The sequence below is a fragment of the Malus domestica genome, chromosome 05 (genome assembly GCF_042453785.1).
Source record: "Malus domestica chromosome 05, GDT2T_hap1".
NCBI lineage: Eukaryota > Viridiplantae > Streptophyta > Magnoliopsida > Rosales > Rosaceae > Malus > Malus domestica.
The window spans coordinates 12812172-12832401 of record NC_091665.1 but is presented as its reverse complement, the minus strand read 5'-3'; the positions used below and the strand labels follow the sequence as shown (position 1 = coordinate 12832401).

The 20230-nt window shown below is 39.1% G+C and overlaps 2 protein-coding genes across 2 annotated transcripts; one reads left to right on the top strand and one right to left on the bottom strand.

Annotated features, from left to right (window-relative positions):
* Positions 1–532: 532 nt before the first annotated feature.
* LOC114824789 (SWI/SNF complex subunit SWI3D-like) lies at positions 533–6188 on the top strand. The gene is made up of 7 exons (XM_029102041.2): positions 533–1155; positions 1514–2040; positions 2575–3234; positions 3922–4085; positions 4163–4824; positions 5036–5226; positions 5312–6188. Exons 1-7 carry the CDS (start codon positions 720–722, stop codon positions 5681–5683), a joined length of 3012 nt encoding a protein of 1003 aa, XP_028957874.1. The 5' UTR covers positions 533–719; the 3' UTR covers positions 5684–6188.
* Positions 6189–6518: 330 nt separating this feature from the next.
* Positions 6519–10372, bottom strand: LOC114824790 (ras-related protein Rab7). The gene is made up of 7 exons (XM_029102042.2): positions 10059–10372; positions 9748–9774; positions 9514–9613; positions 7884–8030; positions 7653–7733; positions 7366–7511; positions 6519–6863 (listed from the first exon to the last, which is right to left on the bottom strand). Exons 1-7 carry the CDS (start codon positions 10109–10111, stop codon positions 6797–6799), a joined length of 621 nt encoding a protein of 206 aa, XP_028957875.1. The 5' UTR covers positions 10112–10372; the 3' UTR covers positions 6519–6796.
* Between the last annotated feature and the right edge of the window lie 9858 nt (positions 10373–20230).

The window sequence follows — 20230 nt, the reverse complement described above, 5'->3', positions numbered from 1 at the left end:
CTGTTCTTCAAGATCAAGCCCAAAAGCCCTTGAAGATCCGCTCATCACCGTTATTCAAGATCAAGCCTCAACGGCCCTTGAAGAAACACTCATCCTCAAGATCAAGCCCCAACGGCTCCTTGAAGATCCGCTCAAATCCACCTTCAAAGATCAAGCCCACGACCCCTTGAAGAAACTTCCAACAGTTCATCCAAGATCAAGCCTTGACGGCCCTTGGATCAATCGCACATCCACAAATCAACACCTTACGGAGATCGAATCAGAGGATCAAATTTGAGAGAGATTGTAACCCAAAATCATCAAATACAAATATTTGTTTGTGTACGTTGTTCTTGTCTCTTTCGTTTCAGGAAAATTCCGTGTTCACACATGTGTTTCTATATAAATGATCGGATATGTGTGTTAAAAAGTTAATAACTTAAAATTTTAAAATTTTCACCACTTACATAAAAACATATAGTGTATCATCCGTGTTTTCGTCATAATTAAAAATTTCACTACTTAAGCCTTGTTTGGCTGTTTCAAAGAAAATGTCGCCTTTTATAAATTAAAAAAACAAAAAAAATCAGGTAAAATAGCTTTTTCTCTAAGGTGTGCTGCACGAAGAGTGAGAGTGCAGTATCATTCTACAGCAGTACTTCACATCTGCGTATATCTGGGTGTGCTGCGTCCGAAAACAAAACACCCAGATTCGCATACCAAACCCTCCCAATCAATCCATGGAAGAAAAACGCCGCGACGCTGCCGGAACTCAGCCGCCGTCAAATGCCGACTCTCCAACCGCCGAGCCGTCTTCTACTCGGCGTCGTGGCGGAGCCCAAAAGCGAAAGGCAAGCAGCCTCGGCGGCTCAACCTCTTCATCGACGCCATCCAAACGTTTCGCTCGCGAGAAGGCTTTGCTTTCTCACACTTCGATCCACAACGGCCCGTTGACCCGGGCCCGTCAGGGCCCTAGCAGCCTCGCTTCGGCTTCATCAGCTGGGGCTGCTGCGAAGCCGGCGGTGCAAGCCAAGCGGCCTGACCCGGTGGGGGAGGCGGTGGCTGAGCTGGTGAAACGGGAGATCGATTTGGAGGCTCTGGAGGCTTCTATGGAGGCTGGGTTTGAATCCATTAGATCTCGCAGTGCCAATGCTCATGTTGTTCCTAGTCATTGCGGTGAGACTCTTTGGCTATTGTGAAAATTCTTGCTTCTTATGCACAATTTGATTAGAATTGAGTGAAAATTAAATCTTTCATGTTGTTTTGGTTGCGATTTGGTGTAGTATGTAGTTTTTGTTTAGTGAAAGTGAGAGGCTGAGATAAATTTCCAGTTGCTGAACTTGTTAGAAGCTTTACGAAGAATGTTGTTTAAATGAAAGTACTTAGGGAAAATACATCAGGCGAAAGTCATTACGATGAATTTATTCTGCAGGCATTATTTGTGTTCTTAAAACATTGTTTCGATTATGTGGAGCGGAACCTTTTTGGTGTTTTTAAACTTGCATCTTGATTGGATTATTGTTCCGGCTTCCAGGTTGGTTTTCTTGGACAAAGGTTCACTCCATTGAGGAGCAAATGTTGCCGTCTTTCTTTAATGGGAAGTCTGTGACTCGGACTCCTGACGTATACTTAGAGATACGTAATTGCATCATGAAGAAATTCAACGCAAATCCGGGCACATTTATTGAATTAAAGGACTTGTTGGAGCTTGAAGTTGGAGAATTTGATGCTAGACAAGAAATAATGGAATTTTTGGACCATTGGGGTTTGATTAATTTCCACCCATTCCCACCAACAGGTTCTTCTGTGGCCAGCATCGACGGTGATGGAGTGGTTGAAAAGGATTCTTTGGTTGATAAGTTGTATCACTTTGAAGCATTACAATCACGCTCATCAGTTGTTCCCAAGACTAATATAACGACCCCAACAGTGCTATCTGGGTTGTTTCCCGATTCTGCAATTGCTGAAGAGTTGGTTAGGCCTGAAGGGCCAGCTGTTGAGTACCATTGCAACTCTTGTTCAGCTGATTGCTCACGCAAGCGCTACCATTGCCAGAAGCAGGTTGGTTCTTTTATAACGATTGTTGATTTTATTAATGAATTTTGTAGTTGTGCTTGCTTTTGGTTATACACCTTGCTAACCTTCATTTTATCCAACTGTTGGTCCTAAACACGAAGATTATTGTTAGTTAGAAAAACAAGTCATTTTGCCAAACTTCCATTGTTTCGTATTTGGTATGCCTGAAGTGTGTGGTTATTATGCGATCAAACTATTGTTTATATGAAGCTATATCTCTCCAGATCACAGTTGTCAGGTCCACAATAATTTTATTCTCGGGGAAGTTGGCAGCTATCACCTGCTGACATTAGATTGTTAATACTCCCTGGTGATTACTTTTTGCTATTGTTTTAAAGTAACTTTCTGTTATTTATAAGGCATTCCACCACAAGAAGTCTATCTAGAATAGTTTCCATGTCATGTCGATGGAAGTTTCTTTTTGATGATATGGATGTCATCATTATATAAATTATCTTCTTCATATTTCCACTCCCTGTGTACTTTTATTGTTTTTGCTGATTACTTTCATTTTAACAGGCAGATTTTGATCTATGCACTGATTGCTTTAATAATGGGAAATTCGACTCTGGCATGTCTTCGTCAGATTTCATTCTTATGGAGCCTGCTGAAGTTCCAAGTGTAAGTGGTGGGAACTGGACTGATCAGGAGACTCTCCTTCTCCTTGAAGCATTAGAACTTTATAAAGAAAACTGGAATGAGATTGCTGAACATGTTGCAACAAAAACAAAAGCTCAATGTATACTGCACTTTGTTCAAATGCCAATTGAGGACACTTTTCTTGATTATGACGATGGTTTTGATGGTAGTGCCAAAGAGACTGCATGTCCAACTTCAACCGGAAATGATTTATCGGCCCCCAAAGGTGCCTCTGAAGCAACAGAGAATAAGACTGCTGTTAGTGCGAGTGACCCCCAAACTTTCCCGATTGAAACTTCAAAAGAAGTGACTGAAGTAAACATTGGACAGGATACTTCAAAGCCAGAAGATTTAAATGAAGTCAAAGACGGTCAGGAAACTTCAAAATTGGAAGATACCAGTGAATTGAAAGTTGATCAAGAAACAGATGAGAATTTTGCACTAAAGGCTCTTAAAGAAGCATTCGAAGTTGTTGGTTATTCTCCAACACCTGAAGGTCAACTTTCATTTACAAAAGTGGGAAACCCTGCCATGGCATTGGTAAGCTGACTGCTTATGTGCGGGTATATGGAGCATCTCTAGGTCATAGGACTCTAAGTAAATCTGTTGAACACGTCCCACAAAGAAATAAATAGCTAAAAGAGTAACTTAAGTTGTTTATTAACTCACATATTAGTGTATAAGTGCTTTAAAATAAACTGAAGTGATCCAACATTGTGACATACACTTCACATGGTTAGCCAAATTGAATTTAGCTTTAACAGTGCATTGCTGGTAAAAATACTTAATCAGGGAACGTTCTTTTGAAAATTGCAACAACTTACACTAATTTTATATCTTTAGTGTGCCTAGTGATTTTTGCAATTGCTTTCTGTATTATGTTTCAAACTATCAAATCAGGTGCAGAGAAATTTCTTGCGTATTGGCAAACGTTGAGATAACTGACTGACTGTAATTTGTTACCTATGAACCTTTTCCTGTTTCTGCGTTTGAATTGATCTTCTATTGTATTATTCATTTTCAGTCATGCATGTTTAAGTATATGGATGATAACTGTATGTGTAAATGTATGAGTGCATGCATGTATGTGATGTCATTTACGGTTTACCAAACTTGCTCATATCCTGGGGCTTAAGCATTACCTTGCAATAAGCAAATATGTAACTCATACTTTGGCGTTCAGGTATTGCTAATGTGTCACTGCTTATAGGTTCCACTCTTTTACAGGCAGCATTCCTAGCACGTTTGGTGGGACCTGATGCTGCTATTGCTTCAGCACATAATTCTTTGAAATATATATCTGCCAGTTGTGGTATTGCGCTGGCTGCAAGGCATTGCTTTATTTTGGAAGATCCACCGAATGGCAGTAAGGAACATGCTGGTCCTGATAGGTATGCTATTTGTTGTGGAGAATTTATCCTCTACCAGTTTTTGTATATTCTATCTGATGTGAGTGATGTTTTTGCAGTGTTTCTGCTGAAGTGGAAGCACAGAAAGACAAAGTCAATGAAGACAAAAGCCAGAAAGAGGATAACTCCACCTCAGGTTTGGAAGATAAAGATTCATCAAATAATAGCAGTGACAAGAAACTTGAAAAATCTTCTTCTGAAGAAAAGTCGCAATCTGCAAAAGAACAAGATGGCGTAGTTTCTGATGAGGAAGTAGGAACTGAAAATTTGAAGAACTCAGACAAGTTAGAGTTTCCAAGGGTTGAATCACCAACTACTGTGGAGGACACAACCGATTCAAAAGTGGAGACAGGGCATCAAACAAGTTCTGAGAAGGAATCAGGACGAGCAGGAAAGCCTTCTGAACCTACAGAGCCAGTAACTGATGTGGATATGTCTGATTCAGCTCCCCCTACAAAAAATGAGATTCAACAGCCAATTACGTCGAATTCAGTAGAGGAACCTCCTCAATCTAAAGAGGCAACAAAAGATGTAGATGTATCTAATTCTCTGGCTACAGAAATAAATGGACCTCAACCAGTGGTTACTGCCAAATCAGAAGAACCGCCTGAACCTACAGAGGTACCAAAGGATGTGGATATGGTGTGTGATTCTCAGACCCCACAAAAGGATGAGCCTCAGCAACCAGTTACATCAAATTCAGTGGTTGAAAAGGAAGCAAGTACGTCTCTGACTCTTCTCTCTCGTATCCTGGAATTATTTTTAATTTTCTTTAGATATCTGGGAATGGTTCTTCTGCTTGCCAGCTTTGGTTGGATCATTAATACTGTGTAACACCAGCTGAAAAAAGGAAACAGTTTGTCCATGAGTTTCATGAATTTCAAGTTCAATGCCCGTGATTTACTGATCTCCTGTTTGTTTGTACTTTCCAGGTGACGATCAAACTAAAGATGGTAAAATAGAAAAACATGACAGTATGGAGACAAAGGTGGGTGAGAAAATTGATAAACTAAAGCTTGCTGCAGTTTCTGCAGTGTCAGCGGCTGCAGTGAAGGCAAAGCTTCTAGCAGAACAGGAAGAAGATCAAACCCGACAACTTGCAGCAATGTTGGTGGAGAAGCAGGTCACACCAAATGCCAAAATGCCTACCTATTGTTTGTTTGCTATTAATTATAGTTAACTTTTTGAAGGTTTCTGTTTAACTGCAGTTGCATAAGTTGGACGCCAAATTAGGATTCTTTAACGAGATGGAACATGTTGTAATGAGGGTAAGAGAGCAATTGGACAGGTCAAGACAGAAGCTCTACCATGAGCGGGCACAGATAATTGCATCTCGCCTTGGTGTACCAGGTTCATCTAGAGGCATGCCATCATCAATTCCTGCCAATAGAATGGCCATGAATATTGCAAACTCAGTTCCAAGGCCCACGCTAGGCATGACTTCCCAAAGGCCACCTATGTCAAGACCGATGGGGGCAGCTGCCCCGACTCCGTCAAACCAATTTTCAGCCACAACATTGGCAGGAAGTTCAATATGGCCTCCCAGAAAGGACAAACTTTCATCAGTTGGGTCCAAGTAAACACCTGAGAACTTGTGAATAGATATTAATTATTCTTCTGCAGCCATCATCAATTATCTTTTGTACCAAGAGCGAGCTAGAGATGGGCAGATTGGTGGTTGCTCTTCTGCTACACTGAAACAGCCTCTCCCCATGCCTGCCGATACTCCCATTTACAAAACAGACGAGGGCCTATCGGGGTAATTTTCAGTAATCCACTTTCTTCTGTTTTGGATATTTCAACTCTAACCATGGAAACCGTACGAGGTGACAAGCTAAGCAAAGAAAAAAAAAAAAAAGGATTCCACTGACAGCCCTAAAATCTTACTCAGGTAAACTGCCAAATTTGAAATTCTATCAGTGAGCCTTATGTAATTGAGTTTCTAACAATTTGGTGAATGCGTTGCAAAGTTTGTTTAATATCTTATGGCTTGACAGCGTTTGACTTGTTTATTGTAATATGGAGACCAAAATATGCATTTGCAGAGTTTGTTATCTACCCTATGCAAGCTTACATTCAAGTTAATTTCTGCCTGAAATTCTGCTGCTCATGTTACATTTTGGAGCAATTGGAATGTACATAAAGGCGCAATTGCCTTTCTTCTCGACTACTAGGGGCTTTCGATTGCAACACATACATGTTTGGATTTGATCCAACGCGATCCTCGGCCACTTAGTTTCAGCCGTTGGATCAAATCCAATGGTCAAATATGCGCTTCAGTTCCGCTACTAGTTTGCCCGTAAGTAACTTGTAGTAGGGGATACCATGGTTACTTGGCTTTGGGGCAGTTTCTCCGTGTTCAATACTCGAAATGCCTTGTCGAACCAGAGACGTTTTATCAATCCGTAAAAATCATTACAACTAATGAAAACTGCATTATTTTCCTGAAAATACAAGTAATACCGTATCCGTACTAACAATAACTGGACATCAATGGGATGAAATCAAACGTAACCTGGTCGGATCAAACACAACTTGGGAAGAAGGGCGCCATACAACCTAGCTGAAAAAGCATTGATGGGGAGCAATTTGTTTCCCACACAGACTAATGTACAGTGTCACCGCATACATACTGATAAATATACTTCCAAACATGACTTATTTTTCACTGGCAAAGAATTCGGGTACTATATTTAGCATTCGCAACCGGTTGACCTTGGCTGATTGCTGCTTCCAACATCAATGGTATCCGGCAAGTATCTACATGAAGCAAAAAAACAAAATAGAACAATATCAACAGATGAGCAATGGAAAAATTATCTCTCTCAAACGGTTGAATTTATGTAATACTCAAAAAAATAAAAGTAAAAATCAGTATAGCTATCGTCACTTGCTAATACCAATATTTAGCGAATGAAGTAAAATGTATGATATACACTAACCATAAGTTTCCTAGAATAAAGCACACGCAGAACCATAAGATTGAAACTAAAGGACATCATGCAACACCAATTTTGATTATTTGAGACGTGTTATATGTCAGTGGGACAGCTGTTATATTTTGAGAATGTTGAACAAAGTTCTAAGAAAAACAACTAAATTGAACAGGTGATCTGTAATGTTGCCTCAAAGTTTAATTCCGAATGAAAATAATTGCCTAGTACAAGATGATTCAACTTGTGATGCAAAGCAAATGAAATGAATTATCAAAATACAAGGGAGCATGGCAGGTGCATAGCGTAGGGTTCCAGGTTCAACTTACATTTCTTCCTCTTCCCCACTCTTCAGAGCGTCCTTTGCTATGCACTGGAAAGCTTCTTCCACATTAATGCCTTCCTTTGCAGAGGTTTCATAGTATGGAATATTTCCTTTTGATGCACACCAAGCTCGAGCCTTTTTCTCTGAAACCTGGAGAATAAACAAAAAAATGACATGTAGACTTGAAGCACATGGGATAGCAAATCATATGTTCATGAAAGGGTGAGAGCTAAGTGTGTGCATGTAAGAAAAAGAGAAGATGATTTTTCTTTTCCAAGTAGAGATGCATACCACTCGACTATTTCCACCATCTACATCAATCTTGTTTCCAATAACGACAAATGGGAAATTTTCTGGATCTGAAGGACTCGCCTGTAGAAGATTTTGTCATCATAAGTTCAACTGCTCCTTTTTATTAATAAATGGAAATGGAAGTTATCCAAAAAAGAAAATGACATTAACAGAGAGTTTGAAAGAAATGAAATTCTTGAGGAAGAAAGAGAGGAAAAAAACCAAAGACACCTGAATGAGAAATTCTTCCCTCCAGTTGTTAAGGTTATCAAATGACTTCATTGAATTCACATCATACACAAGAACACAGCAATCAGCACCACGGTAAAAAGCTACACCAAGGCTTTGGAATCGTTCTTGGCCAGCTGTATCCCAGATCTAATAAAACGAATCAAATAAGATCTGACTGTTAGACACAATTAGCCGCTGAAAAATGTATGAGGTTAAGGCCTTAGGCCTTAACAAGCACTCCCGAGTTAAACTCATGATTAGATTGTTTTTCATGAACTCTACTTGGTGTTGATTTTAATTCCCCTTAGTTGATCTTGTTTACCGATAGTCTCCGGTGTTATGCAAACTTATAAGATGATGCTATACAAATATATGAACACTATAGTAAACATGCCACACACAAACACAAAGAATTTAGCAAGGTAAACAAACTTTGCCTACTCCGTGTTTGATCTCTCTCGAGAAATCACCTGTATTATTAAGAATAACAACTCGGTTACAAGAACTTATTGAAAACACTTAGGCTAAACTCCAAAACCTAGCTGTAGATCTCTCTATCACTCTTGGCTCTCTACCCTTGTATTCTCTCTGCTTATCATGTGAATAAACAGCCCCCAACAAGGCTATTTATAGTACATAGAGTCATAGATCGATGGTTACATGCCTAACAGGTGTAGAATTCCTAAATCCTTTTAGAATAGGGAATACTAACTTATTTCATAATCCAAAACTGATTGGGATCACAAAGAAAAACCGATTTCCCAATTCTTATGGGAAATAACCTGTGCACATTCCTCTTCTCCTTTCCCAACACCAATTGAAAACCTACCTAATTGGCCTTGGTATTTTGACGAGCCAAATCACAACAATTGGTTATGCTAAAAACAAACATATTTACCTAGATTACAATCTTCACCCAATAGCCATACAAGACGCCTTGTTTCACAATGATTAATTAAGATAACAAGCAATTAACAATCCATTCATCTCTGATACTTTGATTTCCATAAATGAACAGCTTGAAACCCTTTCATATTGCTGAAATCAATATACTAGAGGAAGAGAGCAAGCGGAAGGGAGGGAGAGAGGGAAAGAGGGAGCGAGGTACCAATTTACAATTAGCCTGTCTATACAGAAACTTAATTTGGTTGATAGATAAAAACCAAACCAGACGCCTAAACACATAAAAACTTGAAGGAAAAGGAATAATTGAACAACGTATGGCAGTCAACAATTATCAGGAAGGCTACACAGTTTAAAATGTGTGAAAATCTTAACAACTGTAACGGTTAGAGGGGAGAGAATGAAGGCATAATGAAAGTTCAGGTTGCTATATTAAAAAAAAAAGGGGTGAAAGTTCAGCTTCCTCAATAGTGAACGCAGATTAATCATTAATGCGATTTCTAGTCTTTATGGACAGAAACAAAGCAGTTTTTGTGAATCCTTCTCTACAGTGACAGTAGAGAAAGTAGTAACAAATATAGGGGCAAAAATGCTAGCCCGCGCACGCAAAAATTAACAAGTTATATTTTCAATTGACTTCCAAAAAGGCATCAGCTGAGAATCTATAAAGGCCACTATTTGTCCAATCAGTACCAATCCAATAAAAAGGCATTAGAACTAGAAAAACCTGTAAGGTGAAGAGCCTGTCTTCAAACTGCACTTCTTTTGTCAAAAAATCAGCTCCGATTGTCGCCTTGTACTGATTGCTAAACTTCTTGTTTACATATCTATGCGAATCTTGTTAAAGGGCAAACCCAAAATCCACTAAATCAAAATTACTTCAACTAAACAACCAAAGGATTACATACAAAATTAAATGACCCAAGTACTCTAATTCAACATCCAAGCTTCCAAAGGATACTGATTCATCAAAGAAGTCTTCCCCACCCTGCAAATCACAAATCAAACAAACCCCTTTATTTTACCAAAAAAAACAGAAAGTAATCTTTATCCTAACAAGTATATAACAATTTCATCACTACCCATCATCCAATTTTCCTTTTTAGAAAAACAAAATACTGAATTCCTAACTTGTAATAAGAGACCAACATTTGGGTTCAGATCATAGTCTGTAAAGTAAGATCCAGAAAGATCCGCCCAATTTCAAAACATAAAACCCTAAAACGGACAAATAATTCAAGCGAAAAGAGAAGGAGACGGAGGGAGACAGACCCGCTGTCGCCGAGGATGATGACCTTTAAGAGCGTTCTTCTCCGAGACGGCATCGTTTTGAGAGAGAAATGGGAAGGATCTAAGGAATTGGGAGGTGTGAGGCGATAGCAGAGCTAGATTTTGGGTTCTGGATGTTTTTTCTCTCTCAGAGAAGAGAAGAGAAGATGGTCGGAGCTTCCAAGTCTTGTTAGACTTCCCTGGTCATCCAAGGCTAGCAATCTTACAATAATAGGCTAATAATAATGTACTTTAAATAGATTTTTTTTTAACATAAAACCTCTTGACATACAATAGAACAGAAATATCATTAAATTGTACTAAGTGGCAGCAATCCATTTTTTAATACCCAAATTATCCCTCTTCCATTAAGGATTTCCAACCAAAAAAGAAAAAAATTCACACTAAAAAATACATAGTGGGAATGTGAGTGGTTCGCACGTTCATTATTTTTAAAATATATTTTAATAAAAAAATAAACAATAAATAAAAAGAGTCAATTGCCACACGCGTATACTAATTCAATGTGAAACCTTATTGATTTTTTTAAGTAATCGATGTTAAGGCAGTGGACTTGTATTCCATAATCACTCATTTGTTTACCCTCACTAAGGGCTGGTTTGGTATTGTTGTGCTTTGAAAAAAAATTGATTCTGCTATGCTGTGAGAATAAGCTCATTTTTGCTACTTTACGTTTTCAGCTTTTTTTCATCCAAAACTGTGAAAATAAGTTGTTTTTAAGTGTTTACCAAACACATTTTTTAGCTCAGTTTTGTTTTATACTCATTTTTTATAAAAACACTTTAGTACCAAACCAGTACTAAGTGGGACTAGCTAAGCTTTAGTTGAGTCCCATGTTTGGTAGGCAGAGGGATTACGTTTAATGGGATAAAACTGAACTCGCTCAAACAAACTCCTTCGCTAAGAGTTCTTAGCAAGGACCCCTAAATTTCACAGTAATACTAAGAGCGTCTTGCGAGAGAGATGTCCTACTCCTTCACCCTCGTCCTGTTGCCCTCATTTGTGTCCTACTCGCTCTCATTTGCTTCTTAAATTTTGAATTTGACGATTTTCTTCTTCAATTTTGTTTTGCTGATCATGAACGACTTCGATTTTGTTTGGTAAATTATTATTGGGTTATGAACGACTTCGTTGTTTTGGGTTCAAAAACTTTTCAATAATTGATCTGTGCAGTTGAAAAAATTATTTTTAGGTTCGAATAGATATTAGAATTTGGGGTTTTCAAATTTCAACTTTTCTGCGTTCTCACTATTGTTTCTTCATATGATTGACACCTTCTGATCTCTAATAGTTATCATAAAGTGGATTTGATATAAATTTCATCTGCTAGTTCTCAGTGTTTTTACTGGAGTGGATTTGATATGTGTGTGTGTGTGTGTGTGTGTGTGTGTGTGTGTGAATTTCATCTAATATTTGTTCTACCATCATTGAATTTAATCTAACAATTGATAGGTATATAGTCTATAAGTGTATGCGTCTGTACGTATGTATGTACTCTGTGTGTGTGGGTGTGTGTATGTACTCTGTGTGTGTGTCCATGTATGCTGATTTTGGGTGTGTGTGTGTGTGTGTTGATGTATGCTAATTTTGTGTGTGCGCACTCTGTGTGTGCACGTTGTGTATCCATGTACTCTGTGTGTGTGTGTGTTGATGTATGCAAGTTGTGTGTGTGTGCTCTGTGTGTGTGTGTGTTGATGTATGCAAGTTGTGTGTGTGTGTGTGTGCTCTGTGTGTACGTACTAAGCAACATATATAAACAGTTTCCACTGGAGTCCAACTCCACAAATACTTAATAGTTTCACAGTTAGTAACAAGAAAAGAGACCATATAAAGTGATTCTCATTCTTTTTAAATTGATCATTCATTTGTTTATTGTATGAGTAAAAGCGAAAACAGCAAAACTAAATGATGGATTTCAGGCCACGAGTATGAGCTAAAGCTAAAAAAGCATACATCCACATTACATATAGAAATCATATGCCTATTGGCTATAAATAAAGCTTGCTAACTGGAATAATTAGATTATTTGTGTCATGTATATGGATAAATAAACTTGCATAATTAGGATAAATTGCACAGCAATTATATAAATTAGAAATCATTCCCTTTCAACATAAATAAATTATTAGCAATGGATACACCTTACTAACCTTTGCTAGAAATAAGAATCTTGGGACATTCAGTGAGTGATTTTTCAAACTTTCACTTTTACAATACAAAATGTCCATTTTGTGTGTATTCTTCAAGCATGTTATCATTATTTTTAGATTGTAGGAAAAAAAAAAAGAGAGAGAATGATATGATTTCATGACTTTAAAAAGCCAATCTTTGTAGCACTCTTGTCTCTTAAAATTGTTGTCTTTGTAGCACTCTTGTCTCTTAAAACCATTGTCTTTATAAAAGAAGGGGGTTTATGTATTTATTTTTTAATAATTTAGCCAAAACGTTGCACTTTGGGCCAAGTCATCTAAAAAATAAATAAAATAATCCCCTTCTCTTCTAAAGGATAGCCGCCTTTACTCTCTAAAATCTGGAAGCGGATTCTCTCCGGATCCACTTTGTGGGGATCCTAGAAATTCTCACATCATAGTCATTCATTGTATATCTTGCTGTCAATTTTTGTCATATACTATTTGTGTTTAATTTTAAATAAAAATGTCAAATGAATTCTGATCGCACAATAAATGGTTAAGATGTGAAGATCACTAGAATCCCTACAATTTGAATTTGAATGGTTTCAAATCCCCAAAATCTCTCAACTTTCTAACCACATCTGTTGCCCAACCTCTATTTTCTCGCTCCACCACATTTGTTGCCCCCCACCAACAAGCTCTGATTTTTCTTCAAAAAAAAAAAAATTGATTTTTTCTTTTGAAAATTTAATTGGGTATTGGGTATTTGGATTGGGCATATTTAAAATTTTTGATAAGGATAATAGAGGAAAATTAGTATGGTTTTTAATATATGTAATATATATATATATATATAAATTATTATAATTTAATCGTCGTGTCCTAGTTGTATCTGTGTCATTGTTTTTTGAGATTTGCCATGTCTTTGTGTAACATCCTACATTGCCCAATGGAGTGGATCATGTAAGCCTTATATGTATATTCTCATATCTACCTAGAATGAGGCCTTTTGGGAGCTCACTGGCTTCGGGTTTCATCAGAACTCTGAAGTTAAGCTAGTTCGCGCAAGAGCATTCCCAGGATGGGTGACCTACTAGGAAGTTCTCGTGTGAGTTCATATAAACAAAATCGTGAATGTGTGGTCAGGGCCCACTGTGGACAATATCGTGCTAATGCGGAGTCGAGCCCAGGATGTTGTAAGGACCCGGGCCGGGATGTGATACTCTGTGTCTCCATGTTGCTTGTCGCCGTATTCGTGTCTGTGTCTGTGCAACCTAGGTTATGGATACTGCTATATGGTTGTGGTGGTCAACTTGACTTGCCCACTAAGCTTTTGCTAACATTGTTCCTTCAAAGGCTTCCCATGCTTTCCCAACCACTGTTCTAAAAATACCCGCCTAGCGCTGCCTAGGCGCTAAATGTCTAGTCACCGTCCCGATTAATGCCTAGGCATTTGAAAATTAAGAAAGGGCACCTATACATGCTGAGACGCTCGCCTAAGCACCCCTATAGCCCGCCTAGACACACCCAGGTTGCGACTCACTTAGACAGAAAATAGATAACTTTCATTTGCATTTTATTTTTTTCAATAAATTGTAAGAGATTTGTTGAATACTTAAATGAACACACATTATATGCTTGTTCTCCATATTTTCATTATGTTCCAATGGTTCATAGTATATATGTTATTCTATTTTGTAGTTTATGATGATATTATATATATTTTAAGTATAAACAAGCACTTATTTACACGAAATATAATAAATTTACTTAAATCCGCCTAGTCCGCCTAGGCGCTAAGCCCCAACCCACCGCCCAACTAGCGCCTAACGTCTTTTAGAACCTTATTCCCAACTTTGAAATTTGTGCTCATGCTTTTATGAGTTTCTATAAAATCCTAATTTTTTTTCGGTTATCTTTAATCTATAACCTTTCAGGCATTCAAGAAGAAGTTGTTGAGGCTTGTGACATAGCAACGAATCTACGATCAAATGTCGGGGACTGAATGTTATGACCAACTTTGACATAACATGGTATGATGTGGATTGGATTATGTCAAGCGATACCCTCCTTGCCGGTGAACTTGCTAAGTGAAGTAAGGAGCTTGTGCCCGTTAATGAGATTATCAACTCTGCTTGAGATCTTTACTACTGTAGTTTTTACTTGCTATATAAACATTTGACATTCCCGCGGTAACGCGTGGGCTAAATCTCTAGTGATTATTATTATTACTAGCTCAAAAATGTATAAATTGTTCATGATCTCTTCCTTTTGCATATTGTTACTGGTTTTCTTCAAACTAATTGGAGCAAGCCAATTTACATGCTTTGAATCCAAATGTAGCAATGATCAAGGCTCAGCTATCCATCTGTCAGTGTGCATCACGCATCATTATCACTATTACATTTAACTATTTGCATGACGAACAAAAGTTGGTCCTGCAAAGTGTATTTTCGTCGTACAAACGTTTGCACGACGGAAACTTCGTCGCGCAAAGATCGTGAAGAAAGACTTTGCGTGACGAACAATAGCATTGGTTGCAAGAACGAGGCGCAACAGTTTAGCCTTCGTTGCACAAAATTTTTAGGAATGAATGTGTTCGTCGCACAAAATACCAGGATACAAACGTGGGACGACTAATATTCGTCTCTCGAAACTTTGCGCGACGACATTTTATTCTTGCACAATGAAACCTTGTTAGTCTCTAGAATTTTGCAAGACGAAGGTATTTGTCGTGCAAAAAGAAAAATACATTCTTTTTTAAATTTAATTTTTTGTTCTATTTTAAAAATTTTGTAATAAAATAATAAAATTAAATTGCAATAAAAAAATGTAATAAAGAGAAAAATAATTTATTTAAATAAATATAAAATGTATGTATACCTAAACACTAAAGCAGCCCTCTATAATTATAGTGCATAACGTAGTGGCATTCCGCACATGTTTGTACAATCCATACACAAATGAACAGAACGACTCAATCACTAGTGAAAAAATCATAACTGTTTGTACCATACTTGATCAATCCCGAAACTACTGAGCACCGGTCAACGTTATACCGTCGAGGACCCAAAAGAGTTTCCCTCAAACCAGGAGGCCAATCACAACGCGACACGTCGACATCAGAAGCCAATCATAGCACGACACGTGTCAACATCAGAGGCCAATCACAACGCGACACGTGTCGACATCAGAAGCCAATCATAGCATGACATGTGTCAACATCAAAAGCCAATCATAACACGACACATGTCAATGTTAGAATGAAACTAGAAACTCTCTTCTATAAATAGAGATCATTCTCTCACAATATTTCCTAATGTCATTTGTACTAAATCATTCACTAGTACTCATTAAACGAGAGCTTGAACCTATGTACTTGTGTAAACCCTTCACAATTAATGAGAACTCCTTTACTCCGTGGACGTAGCCAATCTGGGTGAACCACGTACATCTTGTGTTTGCTTCCCTGTCCCTATCCATTTACATACTTATCCACACTACTAACCGAAGCAATCTAGCGAAGGTTCCAAACTTAACACTTTCTGTTGTACCAAAGTCCTCACTGATTTTGTGCATTAACATTTGGCACCGTCTGTGGGAACGACACTTATTCCCATTCTCTTCAGCTTTGTCAAGCTGGTTTCCACCATTCGTACACTCTATTTTGACCAGGCATCCCTCTCCAACATGGGGAGCGAAGGAAGCCACAACACACAGAATGACACCCCTCTTGCACTTAGTGCGAAGCAACGAAAGAAGGAAGGAAAGAGGGTTGCTCTTCAAGCTAAAGTCGATGAGCTAGAAGCTCAGAACAACAAGATAGCAATGAAGAATAAGGTCATCCAAGAGCAGTATGAAAAGTTCTTTGAAAAGAACTAGGTGTACTCAAACACGCGAGCTCGTTGCCCCTGTGGACATCAACCATCATTTGGGTGCCCCCCAACACGGAGGGTCACCTTCATTCGACATGGGTATCCTTGATGAGGAGCAAGCTAATCATCAAAACATTAATCAACATGAGACTTCTCTCAACCCAGCTGAAGGATTTATTTTGAAAAACATGTTCATTTGAGCAACATCATATAGCATGCAATTAACAATTAAAGGCGGAATCATGCTTGCATGCACTCAAAAACAAAACATTACCATGAAATTCAAAGCCTAGTAGATTGGTGAACCAATAATCAACTCAAAACAAAGTGAGTTGAAATTATTACCTTTGTAGATTCCTCTTTGCATAAGCAAAGGCTAATCACCCAAAGAGATAGGGCCTTCATTCCTTGCTTCTTAGATCCATGGATTTGGATGGAAAAATAGGTTTCTCCAAGTTCCCAAAATAGGGAACCTCTAAGTCTCTTCACCAAGGTTTGATTGTAGAAGAAATGAGTGACCTTGGAGTAGTAGGATTGCTAGATGTACCCTCCAAGGTGTTGGCCTCTTTAGAGAGAAAATGGAGAGACAATTCTCACCAATTTTCCCCCAAAATAAACCCTTAATTTTTCCTTAATGAATTTTGGCTATAAAGTCATTTATATAGTCACTTCTTTAAGTAACCTAAACAACCAAAACCCTAATTCATCTAATATGGCCGGCCATTTAGGGATGTTTGGGCTTTTGGGCTTTAATGAATCTTTATTCATTAAATTGTCATACAATTTAAGTTAATGGGCTTGACGTTTGAAGCCCATTGGGCCTTAAGGTCCAAAACTATCCCGAAGTCTTTAACGAACTTATTCGTTTGATTAATTAACATATTAATTAATCCTTGCCATAATTAAATGATTAAACCATTTAATCATTCTTACTCATTTCCGTTTAATCTCCAATCTCTACCTTTTACGGTGTGCGATCCATTAGGTTCCTTTTAGCGAGGTAGTGGGCGATTAAAACCATTTTACATCGATTGTGAATTGAAACTATTTTCAATTCTCCCTTTAGTGATTACACACGTTTAGGGCTTCCACAAACCATGAGTGACACCTAGCAGCATATCATGGTTACCCAAGCTAATCAGAAGAGGTGGAGAACCTATTCAGTTCGGGATTACAAATGCAATACGGTCCTTCTCTAATCTAATACTCTTGACCACATTGTTTGGTATGATAGTTTATTTACTCATGTCTACTATCCAATGTGAATCGTTTGCTTATATGATTTCCTTGAATGTGATTTGGAACGCATTCCCCAATCTCATTCATACTCTGGCCAGAGATTCCAAATCATATCATAGAGTATTCTCCCTCAACTGTTTGAAGGTTAGAGATCCCTTGTTGCGCATTCACTTGTCTCCATAGCTAAGTGGTTTAACCCCAACGATGCCGTGACACCCCGAGGGGGTGAATTAGACATAATCAAAGATTAAGGACTTAACCACAAGACAACTGTGATGCCTCAGGTCAAAGGACTACTTTGCATTATCCCAACCATGAGTTCTCATGTGACATGGAATATAAGAACTCTTCGTTGATCACGTTCAGTGAACTCATTCTCTTATTGAGCACCTACGTACTTGTCTTGATGTCACACACACCAATGACTCGAGACTAGTCACTCTCCCTGAGAGAAGACACAGTACGTACTGATCTTAACGGACTGTCAATGCCCAATTGGTAATCCTATGATCAGGAACATTTAGGATGTGTCTACGAAAGAATGGTCTCATTAATCTAACTTCATTAGATTGCATTCTCCCAATCACATATTCCTTGGACTTTATCGTTTAAGCATATAACATTTATATGAGACGGCTCAAACAATAATCTTTGCCCTTTATATGTTAAACTAGATTAGTTTAACATCTGAAATGTCCGTAAAGTATCATCATATGATTGGTTTTAGGGCACATTTCCAACAACTGCTTCGACCCGAAGCAGGAGAAGTGGAGGAAGACACCTCCTTGCAGAAGGGTTGGAAGGATCGAAAGCTGTTTATCGTGACTACCGAGACTTTCTAAAGCAACGTCGAGAGAATCCCCTCCACATATGCTTAAAGATCAATGACCCAAGGGTTTCTGAAAGACTCGGTCCCCTTCCACGACCTAGGCCAGCTGCCAATCTAGGGAAGGAACGACAAGTCCCAGAGGAACATGAAGGTACATGGAACTTTGAGGTATTCCGACAGACTTGCCCTAGGAGTCAGTACGGCGAGTCCAAGGAAAAATCACACGCCCTTGCTCAAACTTTCCTACTTTCAAGAGGCGATAGAGACTTACGAAAGAAAATCCTAGTGGTACATGACTCCACTCAGGACCCCCTTGTCCTACGGCTCCTTGAGGATGTAAACAAATTGAAGGCCAAACGTCAGGCGGAGATACCTGATTGGAACCAACCCAGGCCTGGCCCTCTCACAAGGAGGATCCTCGACACCCCATTCAAGCAAAAAAAAAAAACAAAAGCTTGGTTTACAACTCTATACTGGAAGGGAAGACCCAATTGAACACCTTAACCTCTTTGAGTCCACCATGGCATATCGAATGCACACCGACGAAGAACGATGTCTTCTCTTCCCCGCCACCCTCTCTGGCGAACCTTTAAACTGGTATTGTCGTCTTCCACCTAAGATAGTAGACTCATTTGAGGAACTGAGGAAACTGTTTGTCTCTCAACACATCTTCCAGACCGATCGCTTGCATTTTGCAGATGACTTGTACACTATTCCCCAGAAGCTGGACGAGTCACTACGAGAGTATGCCGGTTATTTTAGCCATGAGTATTCTGGCTGCGTTGAGGCAGATGACAAGACCGCCCTCAAGGCCTTCACGGCAGGCCTACGTGATTGTTTCTTCAAGTACATGATCAATGCCAACACTTGAAAGACTTACTCTGAGGTGACGGCACAAGCTTACAACCATGCCTCCGCCGAGGTAAGGACATATCAAGGGAAACCCCCACAGCCACCCCTTATCAGCAAGTAGGGAGTGGAAGCCAGATCTAACCAAATGAGAAGACCTTGACTTTCCAAACGGCATTGGTGCCTCCCCCTGCCTTACTTAATATTTTGCCAAGTTAACAGACATATCAATCTCAGGGCAAAAGGAAAGATTTTCATCCTCACCAGTCTCATTTTAGTAAAAGGAGTAAGAGACACTACCGCGATAACCAAGGGTATCGCCATGATAATCTTTGACCTCAGGCAGTCAACACAGTGGGTCAAGCACGTGTCAGGACAGCCCCTACCCCAAGGTATAAGGCATACACACCTTTGAACACCACATGCGTAGCCATTTACCCCAGCATAGCACACCTGATACCGAAGCCAAAGCCTAGGCACCCGGATTACAAGCCCACAAAGAACACGGGCACGTTTTGTTGTTACCACGAACATAACGGCCATGACGGCAAGAAGTGTATCACCCTTCGTGATCATATTGAAGCTTTGGCACGTGAAGGAAAAATTGATCAATTCCTCCGTCACCCTCCAAGGGGTAACCGTAACCAACGCCATGTGAGTGTGATATATTCCCTAAGTGGTGGCACACCCATATCTAAATCTTCCAACATGGCCGTGAAAAATAGTGAACGAGCTTTAAGGTCTAGCCACCAAGTGTTTCACGTGGAAGACATTAAGAGAGGTAAGTATCAAAAGCCTAACTAGGATCCAATATGTTTCTACCCTAAGGAAGAAAGAGGTATCATCTACCCTCACAACGACCCACTGATCGTGGAAGCTCATATAGCCAACTTTGAAGTACGAAAAATCTTGGTAGACACGAGGGCTTCGGTCAATATCATGTTTGCTGAAGCTTTCAGGGCACTTAATGTAGCTGAACACTTGCTCGATCGCTTGATTTCCCCTCTGGTAAGCTTCTTCGGTGATATCATGCAACCTTTGGGGAGTATACACTTACCTTTCACCATTGGTACATGCCTTTACAAAGCTACCATTACCACTATTTTCCTGGTGGTTGATTGCCCAATGGCATACAATGTCATCTTCGGACGCATATGCATTAATGATCTCAAGGCCATGGTATCCACACATATGTTGTTGATGAAATTTCCAACCCCCTATGGCAATGGT